Source organism: Scyliorhinus canicula, chromosome 1, assembly GCF_902713615.1.
Source record: "Scyliorhinus canicula chromosome 1, sScyCan1.1, whole genome shotgun sequence".
NCBI lineage: Eukaryota > Metazoa > Chordata > Chondrichthyes > Carcharhiniformes > Scyliorhinidae > Scyliorhinus > Scyliorhinus canicula.
Window position 1 is genome coordinate 219,285,059 of NC_052146.1, and position 19,573 is coordinate 219,304,631.

Genomic DNA, 19,573 nt, shown 5'->3' on the forward strand with positions numbered 1-19,573 from the left:
TTTAATTATGAATATGTAATTGGAAGGGTAAATATTGGTCAGAACACAAGGATAACCTGAAGTGTCTAGAGGGGGATTTGAACCCACAACTTTCTAACCCAGTGTTACAAACTGAGCCAAGGCTGATACCCATCAGTAAGTGGATCAGATGGGCAGTAGCCTGTTGAGTTACAGAACCATCTGAATCACAGAGAGTCTCACTCAGCTTTGGTGCTAAAACTGATTTATTTTCTTATCTCATGTTGGAGCGTTCATGGGGAAATCATTGAGCCATTGGTGACGCCCAGCTTCTGCATGGCAGGGTACAAGAGCCTAGAGGCATTGAAACTGGATTAACAACTTACAACCTGTCTCATTGTGCAACTTGAGAAATTAAACTCAATCAATCTGATGAATTGTGTATTGGCAACAGCAGAAAAATGCCGTTGAGAGCTGTCAGAAAACTCAAACTATTTCACAAATGTCCTGAAAGGAAGGAAACCTGCAATCCTCAGTGTGGCCCGCAGGTGATTCCAGTCCCTCCCTCTATGTTTCATTCTGCTCTGAAATGATCTAACAAGCTCTTCAGCTGCCAGGCTACAGGCATGGGCAAAGGCTGCAGCTGTACACACCTTGAATGTAAGTACTTTTTAAAAGCTAGCTCCATTGGCTAAGTAGTTTGTTTGTGTTGAGAGCATTCCTAACATGTCCGAATCTGCCTCCTTTCAGCATCCAGACAGCAGTGAATCCATCTCACCTCATTGTACAAACAAAATGAGTTAAGCAAGCAGATGCATCCCAGTTTCATTATCTGCTGCAGGAAAATTCGATCTGTCTTGCCCATTCGGGAGGCCAGTGTGAGGTAATTGAGTAATATTTATAACAGTGGTGAGACCAATAGATGCTCGGACACACATGGACGGTGGCTCACGACATTTATTGAAAATTCGGACTTCAGTGAATGATGTGACTGAAACTATTTCTCTCTGCTCTGTTAACAGGATTCTGCACTGTTCAAGGCATAAGGTCTGTGAGTATTATTGTTCTGATTTATATTTTTAATTTATTTTTATAAATTTAGATTACCCAATTATTTTTTCCAATTAAGGGGCAATTTAGCGTGGCCAATCCACCTACTCTGTGCATTTTTGGGTTGTAGGGGCGAAACCCACGCAGACACAGGGAGAATGTGCAAACTCCACAACTCCAAACTCCAGTGACCCAAAGCCAGGATCGAACCTGGGACCTCAGCGCCATGAGGCAGCTATGCTAACCACTAGGCCACTGTGCTGCCCTTTGTTCTGATTTATTAATCAAATTATCTAACAGTTTCACTTTTTGTTTTCCCGACACCAGCTTTTTATCTGCACATTAAAGAAAAATCATTCTTGAATTGTGGGTGTTGTAATGAAACCTTTGTTTATTGTCCAGCTTTGCATCCCCAAAAGGTGCTGATGGAAAAGCAATTATTTGTAGTTCATTCCAGATGGTATTTAACCACTTCTTGCATGACGTCAGTCATCAGGTACTCTTTCATGGTGGGTTCAACAGGTGAGGTGACCACCCATTCCATACTAGAAAGGATGAGCTCCACAACCCTGCATGAAACCCTACACCAATTTGACACTGGACTTCTCTATGACATTGTGTACCAGCTTTCTGAGAGATTTCCCAATGCAGTGAGAATTTTGTGACATGTGCTCGTCAGTCTTCCTCCTCATCTGACTACCACAGCAGAATCAGTGTGCGACCTCCCCTTCGGGGGTGGCTTCTGTCCTATCCTTTCCCCCTGCCTACCTCTTGCACACTTATATCTGTTGTCTCAATCGTGTGCAGATCCCTTCTCCAGGACAGTAAGGCTGAGTGCTGATATCTCTTCATCATCTTCCTCCACTCGCTGAGGAGCTTCCAGATCCTAACAAACTGAAATGAAGATAGGATAAAGTTTGGATTGTGGTGAACAAGGAGGATCAAGGAGGAATTGCATGCTGCAATTCTGAATGTAGTGATCCAGATATGGTTTGACTCAGGCTCTGAGACCTTCCTGCTTATTTCCTTTGTTCCCATTTATTTTATTATTTTTGGTCGGTCGACCCATAATCAGGGTGTGCCTTTAAGCAGAAGAGTGCTTGCCAGAACGCTGTGTTCCCAGGATTTGTTTTTGGAAAGGAGAAGTCAGACATCTTGGTACCAGGTGATACTTAGGAACTGGATTTGGAGAAAGTCAGTTCAATTGGTTAGCTGGCAACCAATTAGTTTTGCCTGACAACAATCAATGGTTCCTGCTTGATGTTTTCTGAGAGAACTGGACAGAAGTGTTGAGACCTTGGAAGGTGAGGGAATGCTCTCTCTCTCTCTCTCTCTTGCTTGCTGATGTGAAAGAACTGCTCTATTGTTCCGAAACCCGTGAGTCCCTGGCACATCTTTGCTGTGAACCTGAAATAATGCGTATTTTGCAGAGAAAGTAAACAATCTCGCCAGAGAAAACCATCTCAAGTCGAGAAGGAAGAAGTACCAAAATGAAAGGCTGAACTTCAGAAAGATATTAACTGGAAGTCACCCAGTCTATCAAAGATCTTTATCCAATTAGTCTATTAATATTTTCTTTCCCTCTCAACCACCCTGTCCCTCTGAGTTGTTTGTCGGTGTGAGTGCAACGAATTAGGAAATGGGAGTTGGTAAAGGGGCAATAGATAATCAGTTACACTTTCTTAAATATAAATTTACAGTACCCAATTAATTTTTTTCAATTAAGGGCAATTTAGCGTGGCCAATCCACCTAGCCTGCACATCTTTGGGTTGTGGGGATGAAACCCACGCAAACACGGGTAGAATGTGCAAGCTCCATACGGACAGTGACCCAGAGCCGGGATCGAACCTGGGACCTCGGCGCCATGAGGCCACAGTGCTAACCCACTGCGCCATTGTACTGCCCCATCAGTTACATTTTCTGTCAGTTTAATTATTATACTGTACTTAAGAAAAGGTTATTTGTGTACTGGGCGGTAAATATAGCCACGATTAGGAAGTGGGGGAGGAGTCGGTATGGAAGTGGGTGGAGGCGGCATCATGTAGGGGCACAAGCTTAGGGGTACTGGTAACGGCACCTCTGCTGGCTCGGTACCCCACAAGCCCGGTGGTGGTGGTGGCGGCTTTGAGGGTCTCGGGTGGGGACAGTGGCAGAAGCATATGGGGGTAGAGGGAGCGTTGTTGTGTGCTCCAATTTGTGGGAACCACCGGTTTGTGCCGTGGAGGTTGGATGGGGGGTTTCGAAGGTGGCAGAGAGCAGGGATTGAGAGGCTGGGGGACCTGGTTATTGATGTGAGCTTTTCTTGTTTGGAGGATTTGAAGGAGGGGTTTGAATTGCCGGGAGGCAATGGGTTTCGTTATTTGCAGGTGAGGGACTTTGTAAGAAGGCAGGTCTTGATCTTTCCGCTTCCACCGCCACAAAGGATACAGGAACGGATAGTTTAAAAAACAGGAGTGGGGAGGGGAAGGTCTCGGAAATTTATAAAGAGCTTATGGAGTGGGAAGGAACCCAGATAGCGGAGGTAAAGCTAAATTGGGAGGACGAGCTGGGTAAGGAGCTAGAAGCGGGTCTGTGGGAGGATGCTCTTAGTAGAGTCAACACGTCCTCATTGTGTGCCAGGCTTAGCCTGATACAATTCAAGGTGGTCCATCGGGCACACATGACGGTGACCCGGATGAGCAGGTTTTTTGAAGGGGTGGAAGACCGGTGTGGGCGGTGTGTGGGAGGGCCAGCAAACCATGTCCATATGTTTTGGACGTGTCTGAAGCTTAGGGGATTTAAAAAATATATACTTATATTCTCCTTCTTTTTCACATTTTATCTCAAATTTCCACCCTCCCAAATTTCCACCCCCCCCCCCCCCCCCCCCCCCAAATGATCCATTGTTTTTTTTTTGGAAAATCTTTTTATTGGCTTTTCTCATATTTATACCCCCACCACTCCCCGCTGCTGGCCTCGAATAGGTTTTGGAACAGGCGGAAGAACTGTCCCCAAGTATCCAGGATACCTTCCTCTGACCCTCGGATGGTGTACTTAATCTTCTCCAGGTGGAGAAATTCCAAGAAGTCAACGGCCAGTCTGCAGCTTTGGGTGGTGCTGCCTGTCGCCAGCCGGTGTGCGATTAGGGAAGCGAAAGCAAGGACATTAGTCCCCTTCCCCATGTGTAACATTGGCTGCTCTGATTGTGGCGATATGCATCATTGTAAATACACAAGGGGTTAATGTGAACACACTACACCTAGCTAGACACTAGAGGGAGCACCAGAGACATGACACACAGACATTCAACCAATAGGTCTCTAAGATAGGACACAACCAATGGGCATTCATGATACACACAGAGGTGACACTACCACAGGGGGGAATTACACCAACTCATATAAAAGGACACAGCATACATGATCTTCCTCTTTCCAGTGGAGACACTCAGTGAGTACGCAGGGTTGATTTGAAACACATCACACCCACCACGTGGATTGCAGCAGACTGGTTCGTCAGTCTGAGTAGCTATAGCAGGATTAACAGGAGAGTCGAATCCAAGTAGGAGAATTGTTAACAGTTTAATAAATGTGTTAAAGCAGGGCAGCACGGTGGCCTAGTGGTTAGCACAACCGCCTCACGGCGCTGAGGTCCCAGGTTCAATCCCGGCCTCGTGTGGAGTTTGCACATTCTCCCCGTGTCTGCGTGGGTTTCGCCCCCACAACCCAAAAATGTGCAGAGTAGGTGGATTGGCCACGCTAAATTGCCCCTTAATTGGAAAAAATAATTGGGTAATCTAAATTTATTTTTTAAAAATAAATAAATAAATGTGTTAAAGCTATCTCCAAATCTGAATCTTCCTTTGTCAGAGTGTGCATCAAGGAAGCAGCTTATGCTACATCAAGAGCATAACAAAACACCAATACCCCGAAGATTGCCACTATAGGGCAAGGCTGCACCCTCACCCCCACAACCTTGGCCATTGCCTCGGAGAAGGCTGGCCAGAACCCAGCAAGCTTGGGACAAGCCCAGAACATGTGAGTGTGGTTGGCCGGACCCCTCTGGCACCGTTCACGTTTGTCCTCCACCTCCGGGAAGAACCTGCTCATTCGGGTTCTGGTCAGATGTGCTCTGTGCACCACTTGAACTACATTAGGCTTAGCCTTGCGCAGGAGGAGCTGGAGTTTGCCCTGCTCAGTGCTTCGCTCCAGAGTCCCACCCTACCTTTGTCCCCAGTTTGTCCTCCCATTTTGTCCAGTAGCTGTCTATATTTTTCCACATAGCCCCCCCCCCTTTCTTGCTGCTTGTGCCTATCAGGTCCTCTAGTATGTGTTTTCTAGGGCCCCGGGGTAGCCTACTATCTTCTTGCGGAAGAAGTGTTTTATTTGGAGGTGTCTCAATTCCTGTCCTTTTGCTAGTTTCCACTTCCTCGTCAGTTCGTCCAGTGTCGCCAGTCTGCGCCCTACGTAGAAGTCCCCGACCGTCAGTGTGCTTCCTCCTCCATCTTTTGAAGGTGGTATCTAGCATGGCCGGGGGGAATCTGTGATTGCAGCAGATGGGGGCCATGGGGGACATTTTGGTTATCCCGAAGTGCTGTCTCAACTGGGTCCACGTTCTCAGCGTGGCCGCTACCACTGGGCTCGTTGTGTACCTTGTTGAGGAGGATGGGAGTGCTGCTGTGGCCAGGCCCCGGAGGGTTGTTCCTTTACAGGATGCCTCCTCCATTTGTACCCAATCTGTGTCGGGTTCTTGTACCCATCCCCTCACTCTTTCTGCTGTTGCTGCCCAGTGGTGGTACTGTAGGTTCAGTAAAGCCAGGCCCCCTCTGACTTTCCCTCTTTGCAGTGTTGGTTTGGGAATTCTCGGGTTCTTCCCCCTCCACACAAACGCCATGATTAGCCTGTCTATGTTTTGGAAAAAGGCCTTGGGGATGAAGATCGGGATGGATCTTAACAGGAAGAGGAACCTTGGCAGTACGTTCATCTTGATCGTCTGCACTCTTCCCGCCAGTGAGAGTGAGCCCCATCGTTGAAGGTCTTTTCTTACTTCCTCCACCAGGCTGGGCAGGTTCCACTTGTGGATCTGTGTCCAGTCTGTGGCTATTTGGATCCCCAGGTAAAGGAATCTGTTCTGGGCCATTTTGAATGGGAGCCCCTTCAGCTCTGTCCCTCCCCCTTTTGGGTTCACCGGGAATGTCTCGCTTTTGCCCAGGTTAAGTTTGTAGCCCGAGAAGGTTCCAAACCCTTTCAGTATTTGCAGTATTGCCTTCAGTCCCTCCTGTGGCTTTGAGACATAGAGGAGCATTCAGCAGCCGCCTGATGTTCGCTGTGAGCTGCCTACCCTTGGCAAAGCCCGTTTGGTCCTCTGCGACCACCTCTGGTACGCAGCCCTCCAACCTTTTGGCCAGGACCTTTGTGAGTATTTTCGCATCCACGTTCAGCAGTGAAATGGGTCTGTATGATCCACATTCCGTCAGGTCTTTATCTTTTTTGGGTATCAGTGAGATTGTGGCCTGTGCTAGCGTGGGGGGTAGGGTGCCCCCTGCCAGTGAGTTCGTAAACATGTCCCTTAGGTGTGGGGCCAGGACTGGTGCAAATCTTTTGTAGAAGTCCGCCAGGAATCCGTCGGGTCCTGGTGCCTTCCCCGCCTGCATGGAGCTGGTGCTCTCCATGATTTCTCCCAGGTCTATTGGTGCTTCCAACTCCCCCACCACTGATAGTTCCAGTCTGTCGAGGAACTGTTTCATTCCCGTGTCCCCGTTGGGGGGCTTGGTGGTGTACAGTCCCCGGTAGAAGGTCTCAAATGCCCGATTGACCTCCTTTGGCTCTGTTGCCAGCCTGCCTCTGCTATCATTAGCTTTGAGGATTTTGGTAGGGATTTGCTGATGTCATGTCCACGGTTTTAAAGACAAGGGTGGCGCCGAATCCAGAGGTGGCGAGAAGACCTGGGAGTCCAGGAGGTGAGAGAGGCTGACCTTTTGGCCTTTGCCTCCTTGGTAGTCCAGAGATGGATTTTATTGGGGTGGAGGGACCTGGAGCCCCGAAATTGGGGGTTTGGGTTCGTGACATGGCCGGGTTTCTCAGGCTTGAGAAAATCAAGTTCGCCCTGAGAGGATCAACGTTAGGGTTCTCCCGGAGGTGGCAGCCGTTTATTGAATTCTTTGGGGAAAATTAAACTGTTAGCAGATATGATAAAGGAGGGGGTTAGGGAATGAAGGGGGTGGTGGAGACAGTTTAGTTTAATTTAGGCGAGACCAGAGAGTGGAGGATGAGGGAGTGGGGAACTGTGCGTGTATGCCATGTTGGCTGGGTATTGTTGGCTGAGGAGGGAGGTTATTTACTGAGTTATGTTTACATTTTTAATTACTGTTATAAAATCATAAATGCCTTAATAAAATGTTTTTCAAAAAATAAAGAAAAGGTTATTTGTGTTGTAAAGTTACAAACCTGGTGATTGCTGCTTATTGGGGGCTCCGCCCAGGACCTTGGGTATTTTTAATAAAATCGAATTTTACCTGTGTTGCAACTTTAGGTCATGTGGGACTAGAATACCCCATACATTAGGCCAGGGTATGGTGACAAATGCTCCAGATGTGGTTTGACAAAGATTCTGCAGTTCTCCAGATGTGGTTTGACTAAGGCTGTCTTCAAATGAGGCATGTCTTCCTCCACTCTATACCCAAACCTTGAGATAAAAATCAATATACCATTGGCATTTTAAAAAAGATTAGTTTTTGTACAAGTTGGACAGCTGTAAGTGATTTACACAGAGAGAGCACAGGACCAGCATGTTCCTGTAAAAGTGAAAGCTGGGAGCAAGAAGCTAATAGAACCCTGGATGTCAAGGAATATCCAGGATTGAATAAGAGAAAAAAGGGAAGCTTATGTCACATACCGGGGGCTCAAAACAGCAGAAGCCCGAGAGGAGTATACAGAGTGGAGGGGGTTACTTAAAAAAGAAATTAGGAGAGCGAAGAGGGGGCATGAAAAAATACTGGCGGGTAAAATAAAGGAAAATCCAAAAGTGTTTTTCAAGTATATTAAGGACAGGAGTATGGCCAGATAAAGATTAGGGCCCATTAAGGATCAACGTGACAATCTGTGTGTGGAGCCAGAAGACATGGGGAGGTTTTAAATGAGTACTTTACAGCTGTATTCACTATGGAGAAGGGTGATTTGGGTGTAGAAATCAGGTAGAGGGACTGGGATGTACTTGAACAAATTAACATTGAGAGGGAGGAACAATTGACAGTTCCAGTGAGCTTAAAGGTGGATAAGTCTCCAGGCTCATATGAGATGTATCACAGGCTGTTGTGAGAGGCAAGGGAGGAGATTGCAGAAGATCTGACAATTTTCAAATCTTCTCTGGCCACAGAAGAGGTGCCGGAGGACTGGAGGACAACTAATTTAAAATGATTTGAGGAAAATCTACTTCTCCCGAAGGGTTGTTAATCTGTGGAATCTGCTACCCCAGAGTGCGGTGGATGCAGGGACAGTGAGTAACTGCAAGGAGGCGTTAGACAGCTTTTTAATTGGTAATGGGTTTAAGGGTTATGGAGAATGAACAGGATGATGGAGTTGAGGCCAGGATGGGATAAGCCATGATCACATTGAGGGTGTTAGGCTCGGGAGGCTAAATTGCCTACTCCCACTCCTGGCTTGTGTGTTCTAGGGAGGAGATGCTCGTGCTGATTTTGCAACCCAGCTCTTGGTCTGTAACATTGTGGGTAGCAGATGAGGAACGTATCAGCCATGATAGAGTGCCAGAGCAGACCCGATGGGCTGAATGGCCTAATTCTGCTCCTATATCTTATGAATTTATGACCTTATAATGTGGTATCATTATTCAAGAAGGGAAGTAGGGAAAAAACAAGAAATTACAGGATAATGAGTCTAACTTCAGCGATGGGAAACTATTGGAAAACATTCTGAGGGACAGAATTAATCTCCACTTGGGGAGGCAAGATTAATCAATGATAGTCAGCATGGCTTTGTCAAAGGGAGATCATGTCTTACAAATTTGATTGAATTTTTTGAGGCGGTGATGTGGTGTATACACGAGGGTAGTGTAGTTGATGTAGTCTACATGGACTTCAATAAAGCTTTTGACAAGGTCTCGAATGTGAGACTGGTCAAGAAGGTAAGAGCCAATGGGATCCACGACAATTTGACAAATTGGATCCAAAATTGGCTTAGTGGCAGAAGGCAGAGAGTAATGATCAAAGGTTGCTTTTATGACTGGAAGCCTGTGTCCAGTGGTATTCTGAGAGATCGGTGTTGGGTCCCCTGCTGTTTGGTGTATACATTATGATCTGGATATGAATGTAGGAGGTATGATCAGTAAGTTTGCAGATGAAGTTTGCAGAAATTGGTGGTGTGGTAAATAGTGAGGAGGAAAGCCTTAGATTATAGGATGATATAGATGAGCTTGTTAGAAATGCAGAACATTGGCAAATGGCATTTAACCCGAAGTGTCTGAGGTAATGCATTTTGAGAGGACTAACCAGGCAAGGGAATATACAATGAATGGTAGGACCCAGGGAAGTACAGGGACCAGAGCAGTGTTCTTCAAATTTTTTTTCCAAAGTCCCATTTTTACCAACCAGCCAACCTTAGGGACCCAACCCGGCCGACTTTCGCGACCCAAGCCGGCCGACCTTCGCGACCCACACCGGCAGACCTTCACGACCCACCATTTTCTCTCACCTTGTTTGCTGCTGACAAAATTGGAGGAAATGGTTTTGGGTCCCTTTGGCCCTCGTACACGCTCCTCCAATGGAACCCGTTGGATGAAGGTGAAGCCTTCAGGTGTCGGAAAGTATGGAGTCTCCATCTGTCCAAAGTGCTGCATTTTTTTCCTGTAAAATTTTATCAAATAAACCCCCCCCCCCCGAACTTGTAAAAAAATGAACAAAATAAATGAAAAAAAAAATCAAATGAATAAAATAAATGAATAAAATGAATAAACCCCCCCCCCCCCCCGAACTTGTAAAACAGAAAGCTGCAACCGTTTTTAAAAAAGCATAGTTTTGCGCATGCGCACCGATGATCTGGCACGCATGCGCAGTGCGGGCGCATTTTTTTTTACATGTTCGCAGCCATTTTGAAGGCTGCTTGCAGCCAGTGTTCTTAATAGCCGGCTGCTGCGGCTGTTGCGCGATCGGGAACGCCGCGACGGACGGCTCCGCGACCCTCCCGACACCTGCCCGCGACCTACCCGCAGGTTGCGCCCCCGAGTGGACAATGCCTGGACCAGAGCCACTTTGGGGTGTATTTCAAAAGATCCCTGAAGACAGCAGAACAGGTAGGTAAGGTGGTTAATAAGTAATTTGTGATACTTGGCTTTGTTAGCCGAGGCTTGGAATATGAGAGCAGGGAAGTTATGATGGAACTGTATGAAATGCTGGTTAGGCCACAGCTGGAGTACTGTGTGCAGTTCTGGTTACCACACTATGGGAAGGAAGTGATTGCACCAGAGATGGTGCAGAGGAAATTCACCAGGATGTTGCCTGGGATTGAGAGTTTCAGCTATCGAGAGAGGCTGAGGTAGGTTTCCTTGGAGCAGAGAAGTCTGAGGGGGGAACCTGACTAAGGTGTACAAAATTATGAAGGGCATAGATAGGGTAGATGGGAAGAAATCTTTCCCCTTACTAGAAGGGTCAATAACCAGGAGGCAAAGATTTAAGGTAAGGGACAGGAGGTTTATAGGAGATGTGAGGAAAACCTTTTTCATCCAGTGGGTGGTGGGAATCTGGAACTCACTGCCTGAGAGGGTGGTAGAGGTGGGAACCCTCACAACATATAAGAAGCATTTAGATGAGTGCTTGAAATCTCATAGCATACATGGCTACTGACCAAGTGCTGGAAAATGGGATTAGAATGGATAGGTGCTTGATGGCCGGCAGGGTCATGATGGGCAGAAGGGCCTCTTTCCGTGCTGTAAATCTCTATGGCCAGGCTTTAATAGGGTCCCTCTTTGAGTGCATTTAGAGGGGTGTTTCTCGGTACCTGCAGCACTGAGAATGGCACCGCTATTTATCGGCACCCTGCTGTTTTTTTGGCCCCGCTGAGACTGCACTTAATAATCTCCTGCACTGACGAGTTCAGCTCGCTAGTGCAGAAAGAGTATTTGCGGATCGTGGCACTATTTTTAAATGCCGCCTCTATCGTTCGATTCCCCTCAGCCACTACACCCAATTTACCTGTTACGGGATCCTCAAGACCCCCCTCACCCCACCTCTTAAGGGCAAGGCATCCCCAAGACTGATATCGGGCAAGGGCAACCTGGCATCGGGCACCTTGACGTTGCCAGCCTGACACCCTGGCAGAGCCCTTGTCAGCCTGACAATGCCACCTGGGCCCCCTGGCAGTGTCAAGGTGCCAGGCTGGCAGTGCCGAGTTGTCCGGCTGTCAGCGGGAGTGTGAGAGGACCACCCTGCCCAGGGTCAAACCCGGGTCCTCGGCAGCAGTACTAACCATGCCCAGGGGGTCTCTAATGACCTGGGAGACCCTCGCAGGTGCCGTTACGCCTGGTCCACGTTTGTGGAAACCAATGCTAAACTGGGCTATGGCGAGGTTTCCCAGGAACGGCCGTTAGGTCTTGGGCCCCAGCAGAATACAGCACAGATGTATTTAATTAAGCCTAGGGGCTCACTTAAATATGTTAATCTTGCCCAATGAGGACGAGATCCAGAATGCGACATCCTACGGGAGTTCACTAAATCTCACGATGCATTTAGAGCTTTGCAAGTCTCGCAAGATTCAACTGCCTCATCACGTCACCAAGTCGGGGGCGACAAGACCACTAAATCGAGCCCTATGACTCTAGTCCGACATTCAAATCTTTGCTGCTCCACAGACCCGAATATCTCACTATTGAAATAATTCAACTAGCCTTTTCAGATGCAAAGTGGTTGACCTCTCATTTCCCCACCTGGATCTGGCCTAACCCACCTGCTTTAAGCCAACATAAAGTAACTGCTTTATTCAATCAGACCACAGTATGTGATCTCCTCAGAGATTAGCACCTGTTTTACTTCCTCTTGAGTCCTTTCATTCTTGCCAGACAATCTCCCCACAGCACTTCCCATTGGTTCCCGATGAAAGCACCTGCGTGTAGAGACTGCCTGTAATTAGACTGTTGTTGTGACCGTAACTCGATCCCTGGGTCTGGTCCCTGCTTGTTTTGCTTCAGTTGCCAAGATGTTTAATGTGTCACTGAGTACAGGCGAGTGTGCATTCTCTCTGACTGATCAGGGTTTGTAACTGCATTTTGGAAAAGTTATATTGTTACACCCTCCTTGGTGTGAGAGTATTTTGTGTTCTATTTTCAAAGATAGAAAATATGCGGATTCGTTCTGTACCTTGAGGACTCAAACTGGTGGAAAATGATGTGGTTTTAATTATTCCTCTTTCCTCACGCCCCCAGTGTTGTCAGCCCCGAAGTGGAACTCACTCATTTTACTGGCAATGGGTGTGTGGGTGCAGGAAAAGAGAGGCATGGGTGGAACACAGCACAGCCACTCTTCCACAGGCAGAAAGGAAAGATAATTCGCATTTCATAGCAGTGAAATGCTATCGAGGCCAACTTCAGTCAGTGAATCATCTAGACCGTAAAGTTCGCTGAGATTCTCCTTCTCCAGCTCCAGGCAGAGACCAACAAGTCTCCTCAGGGAATAGTTAAGATGTATTCCTGTACCTCACAAAACTGGCCATGGAGAGGGAGCAATGGCAGGATATTCGGCTGCTCAGGATTTAGGAACAGGGGATGATCATTCAGCCCGTTGAGCCGATTTCACATTTGACACGATCGTGGTTCACCTGATTGTGGTCTCAAATCCACTTTACTCAACCACCATAACCCTTGACTCCCTTGTCAGTCAAATATCTATCTAACTCTGACTTGAATAAATTCAATTATCCAGCCCCCATTGCATCTGAGGAGAAAATTCACAGACTAATGACTGAGAGAGAAAATATCTCCTCATCTCTGTATTGCAAGGGAGATCTCTTATTCTTAAACACTTCCCTAGTTCTAGTTTCCCTACAAGAGGAAACTTCCATTGGTTTCGGGCCGATCCAGTCCCTTCAGGATCTTGTGGGCGCGATTCTCCGCTCCCCACACCGGGTGGGAGAATCGCGGGAGGGCTCCCCGACTAATTTCACGACCCCCTGGCGCCCCCCCGCGATTCTCCCTCCCCCCCTGCTCGGAAGAATTGACGCTCGCTGTTTTTCACAGCGACCGGCGATTCTCCGACCCGGTTGGGCCGAGCGGCCTGCCGTTCGCGACCGTTTCACGACAGCGGCAACCACACCTGGTCGCTGCCATCGTGAAATCGCCGTGAGATGCCCGTTTTGGGGCTTTTAGGGGGCCTGGTGGGGAATGAGCACCACGACTGTGCTCGGGAGGGGAGAGGCCCACGATCAGTGCCCACCGATCATCGGGCCGGCGTCTCAATCAGACGCACTATTTCCCCTCCGCCACCCTGCAAGATCAAGCCACCACGTCTTGCGGGGCGGCTGAGGGGAAAGACGGCCACCGCGCATGCGCTGGTTCAAGCTGTCAGCCGTCGTGGTGTCAGCCGCGCATGCGCGGGTTGGAGCCGGCTAACCTGCGCATGCGCGGCTGACGTCACATAGACGCCGCCGTCACGTCACTCTCGGCACGCCGCCCGCCGCCCGGGGGCGAGGAGCGGCCTCCGAGGCAGTCGTGAAACTCAGCCGAGTTCACGTTGGCCCTCCCGATTTTTCCCGGGAGCGGAGAATTCCGCCCTGTATGTTTCAATAAGATCATCTCATTCTTCTAAACTCCAATGCTTATAGGCCCAACCTGCTCAACTTTTCCTCAATAGATAAATCCTTCATCTGGAGGATGTGCCTCCTTTAGTTGCTTGCACCTTAAGTTTAAATTCAGCAAGGGCAGCACAGTAATGCAATGGTTAGCACTGCTGTCTCATAGCGCCGAAGTCCGGGTTCTGGGTCACTGTTCGTGTGGAGTTTGCACATTCTCCCCTTGTTTGCGTGGGTTTTGCACCCACAACCCAAAGATGTGCAGGGTAGGTGGATTGGCCACACTAAATTGTCCCTTAATTGGGAAAAAATGAATTGGGTACACTAAATTTATCAAACAAAAAGTTTAAATTCAACAGCCAGTTCTATGCTACATCCTTGCACACACACACTATCCAACATGGACTGATTAGACAATGATCTGAAGCAGAATGTTTTTGACTGTAATAGCCTTCACCTTTTCTTCAAAACATTTATGCCCTCACCCTCTTGCAATCCTGCAAAACGTCCCATATCAACTGGTAACAGATAATGTGGCTGATTCTACAGCCCCAACTTTCATTGTTCTCATCTCAACTCAATGTGTATTGGACATCACTCTGATTTACAGCTGGTAGGACATTTATCCAGCCCTACACATTGAAATACCCCCTGATCCTCACTATCAGCATAGGTGATCTGAATTAGACTTTTGCTGAGTACAGCTTCAATGTGTAAAACATTTTCAATCTGATAATCTTATTTTCATTCCATTTTAATGTCTACTCTCCAAAACCATCAGGGAGGGGGCCTACATTCTGCATCGGATTTGTAAACAGTTGATGAAAGCTACATTTGGAGAATATGGATATTAAATTATTTTGGATATAATTGAAGCATTTTGACAAACCAACCAAAGCCCAGTTGCCAACAGTCTGCATTGATATTTCATGGGCTAGGATGTTGATGATGTGTCCCTCAAAGTCTTAATCTACACTACTCACCTCCATCCCTCCCTTATATCTCTAAGGACTCATCTATTACTCTAAGGGGAAGCCTAGTGTGTGTCCCCTGCTGCCACAGTTCCAGAAATGTGCTATGAAACTGGGGCACTTATCTTTCCTGCTGTAGTTATCCATTTGCTCATTATGTTTCAGGGCTCCAGGGGCAGCATGGTGCCTCATGTCACCGAGGTCCCAGGTTCGATCCCCGCTCTGGGTCACTGTTTGTGTGGAGTTTGCACATTCTCTCCCTTCTTAACTGCACCATGCTGTTGACTATTTCTCGTTGTCTTTTCTCCTGCAAGGGTGTGCAAAGTGTGAGCACGAGGGCCAGAGTCGCCTATCATCCTATTCTAGCAAAACAAATATTAAGTCGAATGTCTGTGCACAGTTTAACTCCTTTTTTTTATGTGCTGGTATTGTTGCGGTTATGGGAAGGGAGTGTTTTTTGGACACCCCTTACCCTATTGGTAGTGAAGCTGAGTGGAACCAACCTGTGGAGTTGGGTGGTTAGTCAAGTTCTCACTGAGATTGAGGATAGCCCCCCCCCCCCCCCCCCCCCAAACACCACCGCCCCCCCCCGGACCTGGGCAGATTTTGTATCCTGGGGAGGACTGGGTTCCTTTTGACTCTTCCTTGAGGTTGGTGTTTTTTAAAATGAGTGGCACATGTCAAGATGGGCTTGGTTAACCCTTGATTATTCCTGGGCCAGCTCGGGCATTTTTCCCTTTGGAGGTGTTTTTTTGCTTCTTCTCTTCATCTGGATGAGTGGTGTGTTGCACTAAATTCTGGTTTGGTTCGGTGGTCCACAGGGGGTTGTACCAGGAAGGATGGAGTCGGCCCCTCCTTCCAGGGCACCTAACTTTTGGGCGCCTTGACAATTCTTCTTCTCTTTGGTGATGGAGTCTCCCCGGTTAGGGCTGGCGGAATCATTTTTTTAGTAACCATGGGGGAGGTGCAGTGCCCTGGGATTTTGGGTGTGCTGCAGGTCCTGGGAGTACTGATTTTTGTGTGTCGGAGAGTATTCAGCTTGGCCAGGTCCAGTGCTGTGGTTGGTGTCCTGTTGCTCCCTGGAGCTTGGGATGTCCCTTCTCGAAGGCACTTACTAGGGACATCCTGAGAGGACTCTTCTGTGCACAGGGGCCTCAGGTTGAACCAAGTTCTGTACTTTGGTTAATGTCCTGTTTCCCTTGTGGCCAGAACACTTCTTATTTGATTAAGCAGTTTTCTTTCTCTTTCTCCTCAACGATGGTGAGTGTGCGCCGGGGGAATATGGACCCACAGTTGGGTCCTGACCCTTTGTTATCCTGTGATCCACTCCTGATAGTTCTCTGTCCCTTTTGTTGGGAGGCATTGAGAGCACTGATCATGAAAAAAATTGTCCCTTAAATGTCCAAGAATGTGGAGGTTAGGTGGGGTCATGGGGATAGGGCGCTGGAGTGGACCTGCTTTTTCAGAAGGTCGGTGTAGACTCGATGGGCTGAATGGCTTCCTTCTGCACTGTCGGGATTCCATGGAATACTAGTCCAAATAGAGAGCAGCTGGTCCTCTCTGTATAAATGTATGGAATGATGTTGGTTCTGCACTGGGACGGGTGCCACATTATGTTGCATTGTGTAATATAAATGTAACCCTTTTAGATCTGGGGTTCTGGCAAATTTTCTTTATTTTTTCGAAGGAGTGAGTATAAAAGGATCTGTGGTCGGTTCATGCAGTGGTACAAATAGGTCTAGTATCTAGTAGAGGAGGTTGCAGCGTGTCATTGATGCCTCTGGTGCTGCTGGAGTTGAGGGAGATTCTGGGCGGGATTTTCTGGAGCCCAATGCCGAAATCGTGATCGGTGATCGGGCAGAGAATGGATTCCAATGCTGAAATCGGGTTTGGTGCCGGTCTGCCATGCTCTGTCTCTTCCAAGATGTCATCACCATTGGTGCACATCCGATAATGGGACGGAAACTTTATTCTGAACTCTCATGGCAATCAATTACTGCGTGGGAAGGTCTGCACCATCTTGCCATATTTTCATGGCCTTATCCTTCCTCCCTTCTTCACTGGTGCCACCCCCCCTCCCCTCCCTCTATGTGTTCATGTCTGCTGGTTTTCTTGTATTGTCTGTTATAATGTAAAACCTTAATAAATAAATAAATTTTAGAAATTGGGATGCTCAAGAAACCCAAATTAGAGGAACATAGCTATCTCAGAGAGTTGTAGGAGGAGTAAATTACGCCAATAAGGAGATGTGACAGGTTCCCTTATTGGACATTTTTGTACCTCTGTGGTTTATAGAGTAATTGGCACCAGGGACCAGGAATCCCCAACCCACAAACAATAAATGGCATTCTGTTGTGAATTCGTTATTTAAATGATACCAAGTGAAACACAATTACGGAGCAACTACGTCAACAATGAGGTCTGTATTTACATTTGATGTACTGTAGAGGGGAAATTTTGAGTGATTGAGGTTTGTCTGTGGCTAGGGGTTCTACATGACATCTCCCTCTCCCCTGCCATATGACTGTGCATACTCTGTAATCAACCGTACTTGCCCACAGGAGAGGAAACTATTTCTTTATCTCTGTCAGTTCCCAGAATGATGTAGTCACGTGGTACAATAACACCACCTCCTGTACTGGGTTTAGCAGTCTGACTCTGGGCTACACTGTGACTGGGTGTTGATTCCCAGCCTGCATTTGTTCAACGGGGAGTGTAAGACCACTGCCAGCCGTATTGTCAGCCTCAACGTAGCACTCCAAATACAAAGGGGCGGCAATTGTCACACGTTGACCAGACGTACAGGGCCTGGCATCATTCTCTCGGCTGTTTTGCGCCTCCACTGTGTGAAAAGTGCCTGGAAGATTCTGAACCATAAACAGAACCTCGCTTTTAACAAATTGTAAGAAGGAAGGTGGTGCGAAGAGCTTGAAGCCCCATCTGCACAACGCAGCTCAGCCTGTTCCGAGAACTCTGCTAACTTTCTCATTCCACGAGCAGGACTATTTCTGAGGGTTGTCTTGGTGAGTGACCAACATTTCCTGTTCTAAAAACAGCTGTAGCTAACATTGAGAAAATATGTTCCTTAGTATGCTGTTTCACTTTAGAAATAGACTCTAATTTTAGCTGCTGGCTGGTAGTCGGTGTGATGAAAAGGCTTTTAAAACAATACAAAATATGGTTAACTTTACTGAAAAAGGTTGAAGCATAAAATATGTTGCAGTGGACCAGACTAAGAAGCTTACAGGAGTCTAACAGTTGCCAAGTGCATCTCATCCAGAGTCAGCTTTTGTGAGTATAACCTCAGTTGCTCAATTAAATAGATTGAATGTGCACAAACATTGAAATCTGCAAGAAAACACCTTTCACAATCCCCAGTTGTGGATTGTTAAACATTTTGATTGAGGCAGGAGTGTACTGTCTATTTTGCGTGGGATAACAAGTGGCTTTTCTTGCCCAAACCTGTCGCCCTGAGAAGTTGATGTCAGCCTTTTTATGAGCTGCTGCTGTCTGTGTGTTGATGGTGCTCCCAGAATAGGAATTTCAGGAGATTTATACAGTGTTGAGAACAGAATGCCGGTGATATCTAAGTCAGCGTGATGTGTGACTTAGAGTTGATCGTTTTCCCATTAATCAAAGATCCAGTAGTTTGATTGATTCCTATAGTAACTTGATGTTTACGTAGAAATTCTTTAATGTCCTGTCCCCAGATGACTATTTAAAGAGACTCTGTGGATGCGATTCTCCCGCCTCATTACGCTCTTGCTCAAGCAAAGTGAGGCCAGTGAATAGCGGGAGAGGCCAAAAGCGAGAACCGTGACAAACAGTTTGCGATGTAACCGGCCCACTCCCGTAGGCAAAATTGGGATTTCGCAGTAGTGTGGCGAGAAACCAATTATCACCACTTAAGCCCTATTTTCCGTACAATTAACCGGAGCCACCCCATATCCAACTGCATCCTGTCTTTCATTGGTCACGCTGGCGCCAATTAGTACTCCTTTTTTAAAATGTGAACCTGCTGGAAGGGCTTCTACGGGGTGCCGAGGAGCTGAGTGGCCATCTTTGCTCACAGGCAAAGAGCCGTGGGGCACTGGGCTTGCTGCCCCTGTCCTCGGTGGGGGGATGGAGGATCCTCGGCTGGGGGTGGGGGACCCTGCTTAGGGGCAGGCCGCCCTGGGAGGGTGGGGGGAGGCGCTGGGAGGGGGCAACCACTCGTGGCCCCACCATGCCGACCCCTGCATCGTGTGTACCCATTTGGGGGGAAACCCTTGATCTTGCCTGTCTGCGCCAACAGCCACCCATAACCCCCGCCCACTACCGAGGCCTCTGGCCGTGTGGCTGAAGGCTATTGCTAATAGGGAAATGGCAAACATGGGTAAGTACGCACATCAAACAACCCAAGTGGATTCTCGTGGGTGGGCGGGCCATGTAGCATGTGGGAGTCATTGCCTCGCATCCCAATCAGACCTTGATGTCTGGACACTACGGGAGGCAACACAACACAATCAGCAGCCAAAGTCTGAATACCCAGGGGATGGGACACAGCTCCGCGGACATGTCCATGGCCGGAGGCTGATTGGGTGATATGGGGAGGGGGGGGGGGGGGGGGGGGGGGGATGCCTGGAGAGATGGGCCAAGTGTTTGGAGATCAGCCCGCATTGTGAACGAAAGTGACAAAGGCGTCATAATGGTTGTACCCGAGGGTGTTTAATGTGTAATACAATTCCCCACTCTCCCGATGGTGCTGTTCTCCCACCCACCCAACCCACAGCCCCACCCCCACCCCATTCCGCTCTCCCCCGGTGCCCTCAGTGACCCTCGATGTG

The 19,573-nt window shown here is 47.9% G+C and overlaps 1 protein-coding gene across 6 annotated transcripts in view; it reads left to right on the forward strand.

The window, feature by feature from the left end:
- The first annotated feature begins 535 nt into the window (after window positions 1–535).
- stx11a (syntaxin 11a) overlaps window positions 536–19,573 on the forward strand; it is a 30,544-nt gene continuing 11,506 nt past the window's right edge. The window contains exons 1-4 of one of the 6 annotated variants that reach the window (XR_005461927.1): window positions 536–618; window positions 709–841; window positions 981–1,005; window positions 1,816–1,951. Coding sequence is in view for 1 of the 6 variants with exons in the window: in XM_038808014.1 (XP_038663942.1) it covers window positions 10,231–10,291 (61 nt within the window). In the remaining 5 variants the exon portion in view is untranslated. Of the gene's footprint in view, window positions 619–708; window positions 842–980; window positions 1,010–1,815; window positions 1,952–2,100; window positions 2,313–10,210; window positions 10,292–17,179; window positions 17,771–19,573 lie in introns of those variants that run through there. The other 5 variants (XM_038808028.1, XM_038808019.1, XM_038808044.1 and 2 more) reach the window with 5 other exon arrangements.